Genomic DNA, 17,267 nt, shown 5'->3' on the forward strand with positions numbered 1-17,267 from the left:
AGAGGCATAAGAAATTAGTCCCACACACAGTAGCGTTTAAGGACAAAAACCTGACAAACGTTTTGAAATACATTATCTGAACAATGTTTTGAGGTGTGGTAACTGTAGTATAAGTAGTGTATATGTATGTGTGTGTGTGACACATATACACACACTCACACATATATAAAGGCCCTTGCTTTATCTAATATGACACACCAGGCTTTATAGGGTTAAACTCCTTTCCTCAATTCTGTCATCATGACTCGACGAATCATTGATTAAATCAGCTACTCCTTCAGTGATTTTACAACAAGCGCAATATTTAATCATTGTAACAGTGTGTTCAAATAAAGGTTTTACTTCAATATAAAAAATAAGTTAATTCTCTCACACCCTAATTTTATGTGAGATTTAACCTTACACAGAGCTCTGTTTGTCTGCCATCCTGATTTGGCAAACTCTCGTCTCTTGCGAAAAGCGTTTCGTCCAATGGCTGGCCTCAGCGGATGAGTTGACAGCTGACGTAACGCGTCTCTTAAAAGCTACAGCGCACCACGTTCCCCGCGTCCACTCCCACAGCGCGCTCGGCTCTGGTGCTTACTGTGTTTATCTCAGCAATTACAGATTAACGTAGACTCAGAAGAGTTTATTTGAGTTACAGCAGTCTCGTTTATTCCGTCTAATTTCCCCACATAGTTGAAACATGAGCTATCACAAACCCGACGAGAAAACTCTGCAGGGCCTGAAAGACATCGCGAACAAGCTCAGGATTCACTCCATCAAGGAAACATGCGCCTCAAACTCCGGGTAAGTTAAAATCTTCTGAACTTATCAAAATTCATTCTTAATGTCTTTCTAGGATGGTAAACGACGGGTTTGCAACTGTATTCGCTTATTTATCTCATTAGTCGTGCAAATGTTCACTTGGCGCTCCTGCACAACACGTGAACTTGGCGAGGGGGCCGGACACAGTGCTGTTGCTACTTGGTTTTGAATCATTCGACCTTTTAGTTATTATAAATAAGTCATTAGCATTGCACTAATACTACGCGAGTAGTATTACAGCTTTTTACCCCATCGTGGCTTCCAAGCAATGACCAGTGAAAATTGGCTTAGCTCTCATCGCCCCTATTATTAGCACGGGTATGTGGGACTGCAGTTGGGATTATAGTGTCAATGTTTGTAAATTCTAAATTATCTTGTCATATTTACCACGCACTTAACCGATGTCCAGTCCAATTCGAAAACGAATTCTTATGAGTCGAATCTTTTTTTCTTTTTTTTTTACCGGTTCTTTGAAACGAACTGTTCGTAAGAACCGGTCTGCGGAAATAACTCGGACTCCCCTTAACTAATTAATTACTGCCAGCTCGTGGGTGCACGTTTTCCCTACAGGTTGTCACGTGGTGGCGTGCAGGACTCGTGGTATCCGTTGTACTGTGGTTTAAAGTGCTGTTAGCCTCCATGAATAAAGCATGCTTCTGATTTCATTTTCATTTTACCGTAGCTTTACGTATGTGGTGATAAGGAGAGTTCAAATGGAGGTTGCATAAAAGGAAAGATTTGCTTTGGGGTTGCCTAATCTCTGCAGTTCTCTCTCGCTCTCTCTTTCTTTCTTTTTTTTTTTTTTTTTGAGGCTGACCAATTTATTGCCACAGATGTTAATTTCACAACATGAACTGAAATCGAAAAGGGGAGTTTCAATGCTGCCTTATATGCTTTCATTATATCAAAAAAGGTTTGTTTGTTTTTCCTCGTAGACCATGTATCAGAGGGTTCATTTGTTACAACACACTGCATACACCCTTGCTGGCATGCAACAATCTTGCATTCATAGTAAATCTTGTCTAGGAACTTCCCTGAGTGTTGAAACTTACCTGATACTATTTGTTTTACTGCTGTGACACTTCCTCTTATTCTGTTCCTTCTCATTTCTGTTTGAGTGTATGTCCATTTCTTTCCTCCTCTCAAGTATAGTTATAATCACTAGTAAACATGTAGTGGTTTAAACAAGGTATCAAGGAAGTGCTAGTCATGACTCAGACTTTGCATCTTTTGAAATCTAATCCCTTATTCTGAATCTGATCAATGGACATTTGTTTAACACCTTTTCCATTGTTGTTTTTTATTTCAGCTTAAATGAGTCACACTGTAGGACAAAAATGGTAATTCATGGTGTCATGTTTGGTGAAAAATGAAGAAATATATTGAACAATAACATAAGACTGCATGTATTTTGACTCACAATAAAATTATAACGGGTTTTTCAACAGGTAGATTTGTGATCACTGAATTGCATGAGTGCTTTCTAAACTCTGAATTTAAAGGTCTTGTCAATTTAAGTCACTTAAGGAACAAACAAACTAACAGTTGTACTGCACCATTAATTGAAGTACAAACTTGGTCATCTGTGTTGTTTTTAACTGTGTGTTTGACCGTAACCAGTGATGCAATTTAATTTAACTCTTCTGGAAGTCTCACGCTCACTTAAAGGAACCGATCCCATTAAAAAAAATTAAGTTTCAGCCCTCTTACAAAATTACTCTTACAGCCCTCATGGAATACAAAAGGAGAAGTTTAGAATATTGTACAAGTCAAATGAATTTTGAAATGTATAGGTTTGGAATGAATGTTGATGTTTATTACTTTATACATCAAGAACGAAGCAAGATATGTGTAGTGGCTTGAGTCTTTTCTTTAACCTATTGCAGTGAAGTCCCTTTATTAAAATTGTATCGGCTACAGCCCTTCTGATTATTTTATACATGGCTTATATATATATCATGTGCCTGTTTTGGCAGTAGCTGAAGTCATTGATTCAGATAAGGTCTATTACTACACCTCAAACCCCAATGAAGACAGTTGCAACTTTTGCCCTTTAGTACCATTTGCAATCATGTTCTAGTTTTTGAAGTGAAAGATAACCTGCACGTCTGATTGGTCTTTAACATCCAGCATGTTTGAGCTGATGGTTAATAGTTGATGGATGGATTGATACTGATGTGTGTTCCCTCTCACAGACATCCCACCTCATGCTGCAGCGCTGCAGAGCTCATGTCAGTGCTGTTCTTCCACACCATGCGCTACAAAGCCGACGATCCGCGTAACGCCTGCAATGACCGCTTCATCTTGTCCAAGGTGGGATGTCGTTCTGTTGGTTATGAGCTTCATTGCACTTTTTATTTGGAGATTAAATGTTTTCCACTCTGCACATTACTGTTTTCAGGGCCATGCTGCTCCCATTCTGTATGCTGCCTGGGCAGAGGCTGGATTCATCAAAGAGTCTGACCTGCTAAACCTGCGTAAGGTCGACTCTGACTTGGAGGGTCACCCCACTCCTGTGAGTAATACTACTCTTATCACCACATATACACCTTTCAAAAGTTTGGGGTTGCTTAGGTTTTTTTATGCTTTTTGAAAGAAGTCTCTTATTCTTACCAAAATGTCTCAATTTTGATTGATTCTCATTTTGATTAACCAACATTGATTCTTGAATCGCAAGAATCGATCTTTTAGGCTGCATTTACACTGCAGGTCTTGATGCCCAATTCCGATTTGCTGACTATATCCGTTTTTTTTTTTTTTTTTTTTTTTTTTTGGGACGACCTGCTTACATCATCTTTTAAAAGTGACCCGTATCCGATATTTGCATTTACACTATACACTGCCAAAACAACCAAATGTAGACGTTCTGACCCGGAAAATGAAGTAAAACAGCTCTGTGCAATGGATGCAGAAGCAGACAAAATTATTATAGTGATGCGCGGATCGCGGTCATATCCGCGGGGGCTCTGTGGATAATCCGTGGATCGGGTGGGTTAAGTAGGCTATTAAAAATAACATTCTGATTAATTTCGGGTGGGTCGCGGGTGGATATGATAAATCATTATTAACGAAAATATTAACTACATTCTCTAAAATATGGGTATGTTCCATTCCAGTTTAAGTTTCAAGGGAATAAAGCCTGTTTATGCCATTAAGAAAATGAAATTCTGTCAAAATTATTTTATTTTTTTTAAAGAAATGTTCATTTAAAAGCAGCGCTCATTCATCAGTGTATTGTGTTACCATTAGAGATGCGCGCATCAACCGTTGCCTCGAGTCCACTGTTGAAGGTGATGATCATCCATTTATCCTCACGCGTAACAACACATACGAATACATAATTTGACCATCGGGTATGGATACTTAAAGCAGACAGAAATATTGGTCAGGGTGGATGATTTTGTTTTTGGCTGCGGATTCGGGTGATGTTGGAGCTCATCCGCGCATCTCTAATTATCCAGTGTTTTGCTTTCCGCTCTATTTTCAAAAATCAGCAAAACATTGCTCACGTAAGGCGGAGAAAAAAATACTCCACTGTGTTGAGCCTTCGTCCTCCATCGCACCATTAATAAGTCATGTGATCGCAGTTGGTGTCCACCTGAGTTGACGTCCCTTTTTTAATGACATATGACTCGCATTTACTGGGGAATATCCGATTTGTCTGCTTACATGGCAGACGCAAATGCACGTATCCGATTTATTACCACATATGAGTGAGGCCTGAATCCGATCTGAGAAAATCGGAATCCATGCGTTTTTTTTCCTGCTTACACGTTCACCGGTCATATCCAATCTGTGCCACATGAGAGGAAAAAAATCAGAATTGGGTCACTTGAACCATGCAGTGTAAATGGGCCTTAGTCTTTGCAGTTTTCAGTTGTTGATTGAGCAAAACTTTGTAGCGTGCCTCCCGTCCAATAAATTGTGATGAGCTTTGTTACTTCTGATATGAAACAAAGTCTCAGCTTTCAAATTCTTTCAATTTAATTATGAAATTCAAACAATACATACCGCTTTTTCGCTCTTAAATATGGTGTGACAGATCGCTGTGGCACCGCAGAGCATTTTGCTAAATATATGCTCTGTATTGCATATTCATTGTATTTTTACTTAATCTGTTCTTCAATATTTAATGCATGTTTGAATAAAACTGTCATGTTTTTGACAGCCATCATTTAAATGTTTAAAAAAAAAAAAAAAAAAAAAGTAGAAATGTAATTATAAATAGTTTTTATTATAACATCACCGTTATAATTGTTGTAATAATTTGTACCTTTGTGTAATTTAAATTTAAGTAGCCTATACAAAAGTTAATTTTAACCTTTAACATTTATAGAAATGTTCCAACTTCCCTGTGTAGTATTTGTTGTTGTTTTTTTTTTTCTTTGAGAATATTTTCCATGTACTGTACCAGATACATATGCCACTAAATCAAAATCAGAATTGAATCAGAAACTTGTGAATCAAATCGAATTGTGAAATTTGTCAATACCCAGCCCAAGTAATTTATTCCTCTGATTTCAAAGCTATATTTTCGGCGTCATTACTCCAGTCTTCAGTGTCACATGATCCTTCAGAAATCATTCTGATATGCTGATTTAGTGCTTAAGAATCATTTATTATTTTCAATGTTAAAACTGTTGGGATGCTTAATATTTTTGGGAAAACTGTAATACATTCTTTAAGTATTGTTGTGGCAAAAATTCTCATTAAACAATCATCACTGCGTAAGAGACACTCTGAAATCAAATGATCATTAAAAAGTATTTTATTCTTGCAAGAAGGCCCAGTTGCCACACAGAAGTCACAAGTACAGTCTGTGGAACAAGTGCGACGACCAGAGGGAGGGCAGAGGAGTCTTTATACTGCTTTCAAGGTCTTCTGCTTACAGGCCTTTATTTACAAGGAGAGGCTTCCCTGCTAGTTTTCTGATACTGCTAAGTTTTGTTCTTACAAACTCACAAGTTCTAAATTGGGCGACCTCTGACCCTAGAAGTCAGAGGTCCCTTCTCATTCTGCCCCCTCCTGACGTCCCACCTGTTACCCAGCATTAAGAGAAACACATACACGTCAGTTTTACCATGTAGACCACGTATAGAAGGTCATTTCAATGTTTTACTGCAAATCAATGAAAATCTAAAACTTTCATTACAGTATTCTTTGAGGAATAGAAAGATCAGGAAAAACACCATTTACTTGAAATAGAAATATTTTGTAACATTATAAATGCCTTTGCTGTCTCTTTTAATTTAACGTGATTAAGGGTAGATGAATTAAGGTATACATTTCTTTTATTTATTTTTATTTTTATATATAAATCATACTGACTTGGTTTAAGTAGTGACATAAGTCTTTCACTTAACCAATTAGCATGAAAATAACCTCACTTCTCTGTTAATTTCAGAAACTAGCGTTTGTGGATGTGGCGACAGGTTCTCTTGGCCAGGGTTTGGGTGCTGCCTGCGGTATGGCCTACACCGGAAAGTACTTTGATAAATCTAGGTACGCTTGTTCTCCCAGAGCATGCCATCTTCTTTTGATTCACATTATTTGATTCCCTCATTTGAGTACAATGAGTACTACACGAGTAATTTGCTGTACACCAAATAAAAAATCTCATACTCCAATGATCAAGCCCAAACAAGATTTTGCTCTCAGATCATAGTAATAATTAAATAATGGTGTTAAATGCTGTATTCGGACGAGACTAGTTTCCCCATAGGATGTTGGAGAATTTGTTTTACAGGTGTGTTTTGTGTTTTTATTCCCATCCAAATCTGCCATGTCTGTTTTTCTCAAACAACATCAGTAAAAAATCCGGAGCAAATTACCTGTTTTCAGCCAACTCAATGTTCCTCTGAGAAATCTAATCCCGCCCGAATACTGATGTCTGTGATTTGCTGATGTTGTATTATCCTAACGTTTCTCCTCATGTGTTTTCTGATCTACCTGAGCCTACTGTTTGCACACCAATCTTGCGAATATAAAGCATGCTTTAATTTAATTTCAGTATGATACACACATTCCCTCCTCTGTTATAAACACGGAAACTTTAGTCCTGTCCGAATTCAGTACACAAAGTCACAGGCGTCGAGTGATGAGAAATGTAACTCAAATGTCATTTAGAAAACTAGTCCCATCCAAATAGTGCTTATAGAGGGAAAACTCCAGTTTCTGCTAATCATTTGATGGTGCTGTAACTGGACGTGTCTGTCTTATCTCACTGTCTCATTAGCTACCGTGTGTTCTGCCTGATGGGAGATGGTGAGTGTTCAGAAGGGTCTGTGTGGGAAGCCATGGCTTTTGCCTCCTATTACAAGCTTGACAATCTAGTGGCCATCCTTGATGTGAACCGTCTGGGCCAGAGTGAAGCAGCACCACTGCAGCACAACATGAACACCTACAAGGACCGCTGCGAGGCCTTCGGGTAGGTCTTCCAGATACTGCTGGGTTTTATCTCTTGCTATGGTAAATACACTCACTGGCCACTTTATTAGGTACATCTGTTCAACTGCTCATTAATGCAAGTATCTAATCAGCCAATCACATAGCTGCAACTCAATGCATTTAGGTATGTAGACATGGTCAAGACGATCTGCTGAAGTTCAAACTGAGCATCAGAATGAAAGGTGATTTAAGTGACTTTGAACGTGGCATGGTTGTCGGTGCCAGACGGGCTGGTCTGAGAATTTCAGAAACTGCTGATTTTCACACACAACCATCTCTAGGGTTTACAGAGAATGGTCTGAATAACAGAAAATATCCAGTGGGCAGCAGTTCTGTGGGCGAAAATGCCTTGTTGATGCCAGAGGTCAGAAGAGAAGGCCAGACTGGTTTGAGCTGATAGAAAGGCAACAGTAACTCAAATGATCACTCATTACAACCCAGGTCTGCAGAAGAGCATCTCTGAACGCACAACACGACAAACCTTGAAGCAGAGCAACTGAGGCTACAATTAGCACAGGTTCAGCAAAGTTGGACAATGGGAGATTGGAAAAATGTTGACTGATCTGATGAGTCTCTATTTCTGCTGCGACATTTAGGGGAATAAACAACATGAAAGCATGGACCCGTCCTGACTTGCATCAACGGTTCAGGCTGCTGTTGGTGTAATAGTGTAGGGATATTTTCTTGGCACACTTTGGGCCCCTTAGTACCAATTAGGGTTGTAACGGTATGAGATTTTCACGGTATGATAAGCGTCTCAGACAATATCACGGTTTCACGGTATACGGTATTAAACAATCATTATTATAATCATCAGCTACAATGACCCTTAAATAAATGAAAACAGGCTTTTTTGGTTCAACTTATGGTTTATTAAAACAAACTTTTTTTTTTAATAAAAAAAAAACTTTATGGAAGTTTGAGTCAAATTAAGTCTTTAATTGCAGTTCAAATATATGACAAATAATGGCATTATTATTTTTATTATTATTTGTTTTGCTGAATTGTGCAGCCTTTCGAACTTGGAACTATAAAAATGTAAGAGAATTATTATTTATTTTTAACCAGATAAAACCCCTCAATTTTGTTTATTCAAAATTGTTCAGCCCTACTACAAATTGCAAATGGTTTAACTTTTTTTGTTTTGTTTTAAATAAATGATTTATATACTCTATACTTCCTACTGGGCTATAAGCTAGTATTCATTTGGAACACAACCACTTTCCTTGCCCATATTTTGTTTGAGACATGTAACAAATTTGTTTCTTCAGCTTCAACACTTATGTGGTGGATGGCCATGATGTGGAGGAGCTGTGCAAGGCAATGTGGCATGCCAAACAAATAAAAGGGAAGCCCACTGCCATTGTAGCCAAAACATTTAAAGGCAAAGGTCTCAAAGGTGAATAACTATATCCTGTACTGCAAGACCTGCAGCACATCATGATGATCAGCATTAATAATGTCTGTTATTATAATAGTCCTCATGCTGACTTTCTGACCTGTTCTTTTGTTTAGACATTGAGGATCAGGAAAACTGGCATGGGAAACCTATGCCTAAAGACCGTGCGGATGAGCTGATTAATCACCTCCTGAGTCAGATCCAGTCCCCCAATAAGCCCATCCACCCTCAACTGCCCAATGATGATGCTGCTCCAGCTGACCTCACCCCCATCCACCTGCTCACTGCTCCAGAATACAAGATCGGAGACAAGGTGATGAAATGAGACATTATACTTCATAGCTGTTGGAGTTTTGAGTGATTCATTTCTTTAAACAAATGCTTCACGTCTTCTGAAGTTGCTCAAAAGAAGGCTTTATAAAACTGCTTTTGTTTGCCCACTCAGGTCTCCACTAGGAAGGCTTATGGTGTCGCCCTGAAGAGAATGGGGGATGCCAGCCCTCGTGTGGTGGCCCTGGATGGTGACACAAAGAACTCAACCTTCTCTGATATCTTTAAGAAGGCCCATCCTGATCGCTACATTGAGTGCTTCATTGCAGAGCAGAACATGGTGTGTAACTGGATTTTTCTTCCCCCTTTATACATTAATAATTCACAAGTCATGCCGGCAAAGCAAAAGTATATTGCCTGGCAGTGTGTATGTCACCAGATGAATAGGTTTGTAAACTGTTTCTGGAGCGCTTTGTGATGAGTTGAAGGTGTGGTGCACTATTCATACAGTGTGTTGTAAATACCTGACCTCACCCTGTTGAAATGTTATCTTTTACTATTCACTTTCTGAATAATATTTATCAATGTCAAGTGCTTACTAAATAGGATATGATTTCCCACAGTGAGAAAGAATTCCTTCCTGCATAAACATGTAGTCATTTAGAGTCAAAATCTAGAAAATATTTGTATTAAAAAAAAATTTCAGCAATAAGTAGTTTGTTGTATTTAGTGATTTATTAACGGTTTATAATGTTTCTAAATAACATAAAATATACACTACAGTTTGGAGCCAGTAAGATAATTTTTTTGATGAATATATTGTTTAATGTATACCTTTTATATTCAAAGAATCCTGCAAAAAAATATGCATCACGATTTCCTAAAATCCATTTAAACAGAAAAGGCATTTTAAATTATAATCTTTCTATTACAGTTTTTACTGTATATCTGACCAAATAAATTCAGTCTTGGTTAACAAGAGACAAACAATAAAATAAAAAAATCTTACTGACCCCAAACTTTTGAACAGTAGTGCAAGTATATTACATTTATAAAGTGTAATATTTAATACATAATATTATTAGATAAATGAAATGGATATGTTATGTATTAAATGTATTTAATTATGCTGCTATCCAGGTTAGTGTGGCTATTGGTTGTGCCACTCGTGATCGCACGGTTTCATTCGCCAGCACTTTTGCCGCCTTCTTTGCTCGTGCCTATGACCACATCCGTATGGCAGCGATCTCCCAGTCTAACGTCAACCTGGTCGGCTCTCACTGTGGCGTTTCCATTGGTAAGGCATTGTGATGTATTCTTGCCATTTATATGGACTTAATTCATAAACAAGTTCTATCTAAAATATCATCCTTTTCTTTTCTTTTTTATGGAAATGTTTCCTAACTTTAAATTTTGTCCAGGTGAGGATGGCCCCTCGCAGATGGCACTGGAGGATCTCGCAATGTTCCGTGCCATTCCAACATGCACAGTGTTTTACCCTAGTGATGGAGTATCTACCGAGAGAGCCGTGGAACTTGCAGCCAATACAAAGGTGTGGTTTGTGGTTTACACTAAATGGTCTAAGTACAGTCATTTATTATTTTGGCACGAGAAAGTTAATCTTTTGTTCTTTGGCTCAGTGTTCATGCTATTTTCTGATTTCAGGGAATCTGTTTCATCCGCACCAGTCGACCTGACACTGCAGTCCTCTATGATGCTGGAGAGAAATTTGAAATTGGAAAAGCCAAAGTGAGAATAAAACATTGGACCAGAGCACACTTATTTTTAGTTTCATACTACAGCAAGGATGCTAAAGTTATCAGCCATGCTAAAAACATGTCAGTTCAGTGTAATCTGTTGAGTAATGCAGTGAGCAAATGAGGCCTCCTGTTGGGCAGCTAAAAACTGTCTGGTTCACAATGGTTTTACTAACAGTTCTCTTTCGGTCCTGTAGGTGGTGCGGCAGTCCAACAAAGATCAGGTGACTGTTATTGGAGCTGGTGTAACACTGCATGAGGCTCTGACAGCATATGAGCAACTAGCCAAAGAAGGTTTGTACAGCGCCTACTGGCCACAATAGGACATTACATCAGTCATTAACCGTACTTCAGATTCATTTTATAGAATTAAAACTCAGCTTTGTGATGTAAGTTTAGTTGACTTGTATAATGTTGTTATATATTTTATATTAGTAAAACACATTGCTTGCTTTTTCTCATTTCAAAGCTGTTGAGCTCAAATGTCTTAAATGTGAAAACGCTGGCTCTCAACCAGAATATTTCAGATTCTCAGTTCCACCTTCTGACCTTTAGACCAGTAATTAACTCCTAAATAGTAAATAGACATTTTTATTCAGAGATGGGTTTAAAACTGCTGTATATGAAGTATCACTGTAATGTATTATAGAATTTTTCTATTAATATTAAATGTTTTGTTGTTGTTAATTGTATGACTTGTTCTCGCCATGACGATAGCCATGCTGCTGACAAAAAAAAACCTCTTAAATATATTCTCTATTTGCCAGGTGTGAACATTCGGATTATCGATCCATTCACCATTAAGCCCCTGGATGCCTCTACTATTGTGGCAAGTGCTCGTGCCACAGGAGGAAGGGTGATAACTGTAGAGGACCACTACAAAGAGGGTGAGCTGCTTATTTTAAATTGACACCCCTTCCTGTTACTTTCTTAGTTTCTTCCAATGCTGTGAGGTATTTTATGTTGGTTCCTTTGCTCATTGTAGGTGGTCTGGGCGAGGCTGTCCTGTCTGCAGTAGGTGAAGAGCCTGGCATTGTGGTGCACCGGCTGGCCGTGAGCCGCGTTCCCCAGAGTGGCAAACCGCAGGAGCTTCTGGACATGTTTGGCATCAGTGCCAAATGTATCGTTGCTGCCGTCAAGCGTACTTTCGCCAATTGAAACTCTCTGAACCACCCTGAACTACACCCTTCCTCTTTCTCCATTCTTAACCCAGACCCTAGAGACAAGCTCACCATCCTTATCATTCCAGAAGCTCATGGCTTGCAGATATACCTAACTCTTATAGTGTGTGGAAAATCTCTAACTTTTGCACTATAGTCATGAGTGTTACCCATAGCTCTGAAATGCTTTCATTTTGTCATTATCAGGTTTGCCGCCTTGAAATCTTTAATACTGCATTAATAGTGGTTTTTAAAGGTTTGTAAGTTTATCAGTGCATCCTTGGATTAAATCAGAGTGCATTCCATTTCCAGCTGAACATTATAAAAAAAAAATTAAAAAAAAAGACCTTTTCACATTGTCATAATTTGTCATTTCTAGCTTTTAACTATGTTTGCTTCCTGTAATTACAAGCCAGTATCCTGCTTGAAGGTGCTTTCAGGGAGTTATAAAGTATAACTTTTTTCCTTTTACTGCTGTTGCATAAACTACTGGTTTTGGAAACAAAACAACCCAGTTTTGGAAAGTTGGTACACGAATGGTTTCGTTTTGGTGACTTGATGAAATGCATCATGTTAATGAGACATCCTCACTGTTGTTGCTTGTTTGAACCTGTAGTTTTCACGGAATTTGATGTGATGTGTTAATAAATTTGACTGCCCAACTAACCTGCCTATTTGCTTCTTGGTATAGATGTATTTTCCGAGTTAGTTTATTCACAAATTCCAGTATCGGTTTTCATTGGTTTTTGGTTTCATGGTTAGTTTCAGAAAGTAAATTTGTGCAAGAAATAATGTACAAGAACAAAACGTGCGACCTGGTACAGAAAATGTTTTTTACTGGAACACAAATATGGGCAGCGGTACATGAAACCATTGACTTATTTCAAGAAATTTCAGAAATATATGAAATGCAGATCATTTCCTGTGCTTCCGACTTGGGTGTACGTGTGGTGACGTCAGAGAGACTGGTTTGGGTCAGGGAATGACTTTTGAATCCGTCAAGCGAGATTTTTACTCGACACCCTTCATGAAGTCCAAGAACTCTGTTGGTGTTAAAAGTAAGCATGTCAGTTGTCGAAATGGGTCATTTTTCAGAGTAAATATTCATAAATGTACCATGTTTTGAGTGTTGAATGTTTTGCTCTGCATGTTTACCGTCGTAATCGATCTTGCCGTCGTTGTTCTTGTCTCCATCCTTCATGAGTTCCTCGATGTCGTCCTCAGTGATGGCCTCACCTGTCGACTCCAGCATGTTCTTCAGCTCGTCTAAATCAATGTAACCATCTCCATTCCTCAGAGACAACGATATAACAACTGCTTTTAGATGCTAATATGATGTACAGTAATATACTATATATTCTTTGGGATAAAATGCAGATCATACTTATCAAACATGCGGAAGACCTCAGCCAGCTCCTCTTCTGTTTTTCCTTTGCTCTCCTCTTTCATACAGCGCACCATCATCACCAAGAACTCATCGAAGTCCACTGTCCCGCTTCCTACAAAGCACAGAGACCACTCAACAATGAAATCCCAATTCATACCATCAACAAAACACATGAATGATATCTTAATCAAATATCTGACATACCATCCTCATCTACTTCATCTACCATTTCCTGCAGCTCTTCTTGACTTGGGTTCTGGCCCAGCATCCTCATCACCTTCCCCAACTCCTTAGTGCTGATGCAGCCATCCTCAGCGCCCTGCACGAAGATGTCGAACGCAGCGCGAAACTCTGCCAGGTACAGTCAGATAGCAGCGCAAAAGTCACACATCAACAACACTCTTGTGTTTGATCACAATGCATGCAGTGATATGTTCAAACTGACAGATTAGAAAGAGAAACTCACCATTTTTCTGCTCTTCTGTCAAGTTCTCCACCTATTAGGTGTAAGAGAGAGCTCAAAACTTTGCTCCAATTGACTTTGAACTAAAAATAAAATATGTTGTAAGACTATATACTATGCATGGTATTCGTCAAAGACTGACGAATGTCTATTCTTTACAGGAATGACAGCTGTCACTCGTTTAATGGTCCTCGGACACCAGACACCATCTGCCTCATTGTTAAATGCTTTAGCCTCAGTGCCTATGACCATTCGCTATTTCACCAGCTATTGTGGGAAATGCCAAATCTAAACTTTCCAATTGTTTCGTTGTGTTCATTTATTGAACAAATTCATTTTGATTGTGTGTTCTGTGCCATTAGGCTATATACCCTTTAAAAAGGCACCAAATTTCCGCTGTCCCATTTTCATTTATTGATTTAACCTTGAGTGCTAACTAGGCGATAGTGCACTGATTGATTTCTCTGACAGATGATTAGTTATAATACTGAAATATGTCATTTACAGAGGAAGGAAATGTTCAAGGACAGGTTAACTGTCAAATTAACAATTATTAATTAATCATTTAGCTGATGCTTTCCTACAACAACAAAAAAAACATATGGGACTCTTTATTACAGGGCCACTCTCATTTGTGTAATGAAATGCTGAAAAGTATTGCATTCCTAACTTACCGCTGCTTTATATACATCATCCATGGCTGTCCTGGGTTAGGGGTTTTCTTTGTGAAATTGTCTGTAAACTCCTCACAGGTAATCCAGCACTGATGCCTCTCTTCACGGCAGACACAGGACGAAGAGTGCCGGGGCCACCTGCCTTGGCCTTTATGGCTGGAATGGATGGCTCAGAAAAGACAAAGCCTTTTGTCACTCCCCTTCCCTATCTGAGAGAGCTAGGGACGGGTCGAAAAGGAAAGGGAGCGAGGCAGAAAGGGGTTAGGGATGGTATGGGCTATAAATAGAGGAGGAATGTCAGAGACAACAGGCAGGAGAACTCCAGTTATGACAATAAGTCCTTGGCATTGTTCTCCCTGGCAGCCTGCGCAACAACCCCATATCAAGTTCTAAACTTATCCACCGGTCACCTGCATTTGCCAATCATTGTTGAGAAGCATCACGACTCCATTCTTGTGGCAGGCACTGGTCCTATGCATGCACGGAAATGACTTTAATCAAAGAAGCCAATAGCACTTCTTATTATTACATCTTCACCAATGTTTGGGTTTGTTAAAGGTGTGGATCCTTTAAAGAGCTGAACATTAATATTGCCCTTCCAAAGTTTTTCATTGGCCAAAGAACCACATTGAAAATATGAGACTTGGATAACCAAAAAGTTATAGAATTATTAAAAAAATCAGGTCACTAATTTAGTGCATTTGAGACATGGATCGTGTTGCTCTTTGTACGGTCAGTTGGTCAGATGTTCTTGCTTCCACTGAAGCTTCAGTTGCGCTTCAGATCACCTCAAATCATGCTGGAGGACATGATCCTCAGATTTTACACAAACTTGTGGAGTTCATGAATTTCAGTTTTTAAATCACTCAGATTCTAGTGTCTAATGTAATTTGCAGTGATACTTTTTGTTTTTTTAAATACAAACCAGAAGCACTTTAACTAGAGGTTTCAGACTTTTGGACCTGATAGTTATCTCTGATAGTTGATTTCGTAAATTATTTATGTAGATAGATAAAAGGAATATGTTTTTGACTGAAGTAACCATTTTAAATGCAATTCTAAATGAAAGATTAAGGGAAACATCTAATTATTCAAGTCCTAAGGTTAGTGATATGTAAACAGCTGCTTCACTGTGGCATCCCTCCACCACAAGTCCACCTTTATTTCTATAATTAAGTCCAGAGAAGGGAACCCAGTGCTCAAGTCACGTCTTGTGCCTGAGCTGCTTAAAAACATATGAACTTGTTTTGTGAATTGTTACTTCAGTCCTTCTGTTTCTTTTCTTTCTTCTTTCTTTACAAATCAGTCAATATTTGGTGTCAAAATGAGACAGCATCAGTGTCATATTAGGCCACGAGGCAAGCAGCATGAACGCATCAAGCATAGATTAATGGCTCCGGAGATGACATCACAATGATACGCTATGCTATTCTGGATTCCTCTGGCCTAAATAAAGAACCACCAACTAGCCATGAACCTTCCCTTAAAAGACTCTCAGAGTAGGAGATTACAAAGTACGTGCACATACAATTAATTCACAAATAGTATAATTTCAAAAGAAGTATAAAAAGCGTAATCTGGGTTCGTTTAGCCATCACAGTTTACAAACTTTTGCTGTTTTAGGGGAAGCTCTTCTTGCTTTCACTTGGGAATTCTATATGATGATAATCTTGCTGTTGGATTTCTCTCTTTCTTTGCCCTGCAGTTTTCTCCACGGCCAGCATACACCGACCTCAGCCACCTCTTCCTGAGAACATGTAACAGCTGAGACACTGAGCTGGGTTCAGAAGGTGTGTGTGGGACAGTGAGGACAGAGGGGTTGGACGGGTCAGCAGAACACACACTAGTGACTCACTATGGACAGACATTTGTACGAGGAGCAGCAGTCTGGCAAAGTGGTTTTGCCAGATAGCGTAAAATTACAGACTCTTAGTCACTGTTTGTTTGGACAGTAATACAGGGTCATCCATTTAAAATGGTACTTAAAGAAGCAGAGATTCAGGGAACATGGTTGTATTGGAAGATTTTTTGAAAAATACACATTTTTATGACAGATTTCTTCCAAGTTACTTTAAAAAGTTGCTTTGAAAGCAACATGCATGCTCCATGACTATGAAAATGAATTAAATAAAAACAAATAAATAGTCTATAATTTTAGTGGATATATATATACATATACATACATATACTGCCCTGCCCCCCAAAAAAGTTGCTGTTTGGATTTAAATAGGCAAATACTTATGAATGAGTCAATGACTGGATCATTATTGCAGTGATTACTATGTTTCTAGCACGTTATGTGTTTGGCAACAGTTCTTCTAACCCTAATTGATGGAGTGTGTAGCTTTTCATTTCTTAAACAACCATGTAGGAAGAGACATTATGGCCATAATCCAGGATGACAAAGCCAAGATTCATCAGGCTCAGATTGTGAAAGAATGGTTGAGAGGGAGCATTAAAAAATCATTTTCACACATGAATTGGCACTTCTGAGTCCAGACCTTAAGTGCTTGACTCTTGCATTGTCAAAACAAGATCGATTGATGCACCTCTTGATGGAAATAACATCACAACATTTATTTCCATCAAGAGGTGCATCAACCTGTTTAAATCCAAACAGCGACATTTTGCGTGCATGTGTGTGTGTGTGTGTGTGTGTGTGTGTGTGTGTGTGTGTGTGTGTAACAAAATTTAAATTTTATGAACATTTTATTTAAAAACAACGTGTATGTTTGTTTTTGTTGATAGAATAAAGTTATAAAAATGAAAAAAGGGTATGAAGATGCCTCAAGTTGTGCACATAAAAATATGCGTCCTATGTCAACATACAGAGTTGTTGCCCGTTTTGTCTGAGCAAACTTAGTCGCAAGGCAGTATCTCGCTCTGCAGTGATACTTTATGGA

At 38.6% G+C, this 17,267-nt stretch overlaps 2 protein-coding genes across 2 annotated transcripts; one reads left to right on the forward strand and one right to left on the reverse strand.

Moving 5' to 3' along the window:
- Positions 1-483: 483 nt before the first annotated feature.
- tktb (transketolase b) lies at positions 484-12,506 on the forward strand. Its single transcript, XM_084428370.1, has 14 exons — positions 484-789; positions 3,003-3,120; positions 3,209-3,322; positions 6,212-6,309; positions 7,043-7,234; positions 8,526-8,653; positions 8,770-8,966; positions 9,099-9,263; positions 10,064-10,220; positions 10,345-10,475; positions 10,589-10,672; positions 10,878-10,974; positions 11,448-11,567; positions 11,666-12,506. The coding sequence occupies exons 1-14, from the start codon at positions 686-688 to the stop codon at positions 11,836-11,838; spliced, it is 1,878 nt and encodes a 625-aa protein (XP_084284496.1). The 5' UTR covers positions 484-685; the 3' UTR covers positions 11,839-12,506.
- Positions 12,507-12,650: 144 nt separating this feature from the next.
- Positions 12,651-14,583, reverse strand: tnnc1b (troponin C type 1b (slow)). Its single transcript, XM_084428373.1, has 6 exons — positions 14,365-14,583; positions 13,694-13,724; positions 13,432-13,578; positions 13,225-13,339; positions 12,996-13,132; positions 12,651-12,883 (listed from the first exon to the last, which is right to left on the reverse strand). Exons 1-6 carry the CDS (start codon positions 14,386-14,388, stop codon positions 12,852-12,854), a joined length of 486 nt encoding a protein of 161 aa, XP_084284499.1. The 5' UTR covers positions 14,389-14,583; the 3' UTR covers positions 12,651-12,851.
- Positions 14,584-17,267: the final 2,684 nt, after the last annotated feature.

This window comes from Rutilus rutilus (assembly GCF_951802725.1).
Source record: "Rutilus rutilus genome assembly, chromosome: 13".
NCBI lineage: Eukaryota > Metazoa > Chordata > Actinopteri > Cypriniformes > Leuciscidae > Rutilus > Rutilus rutilus.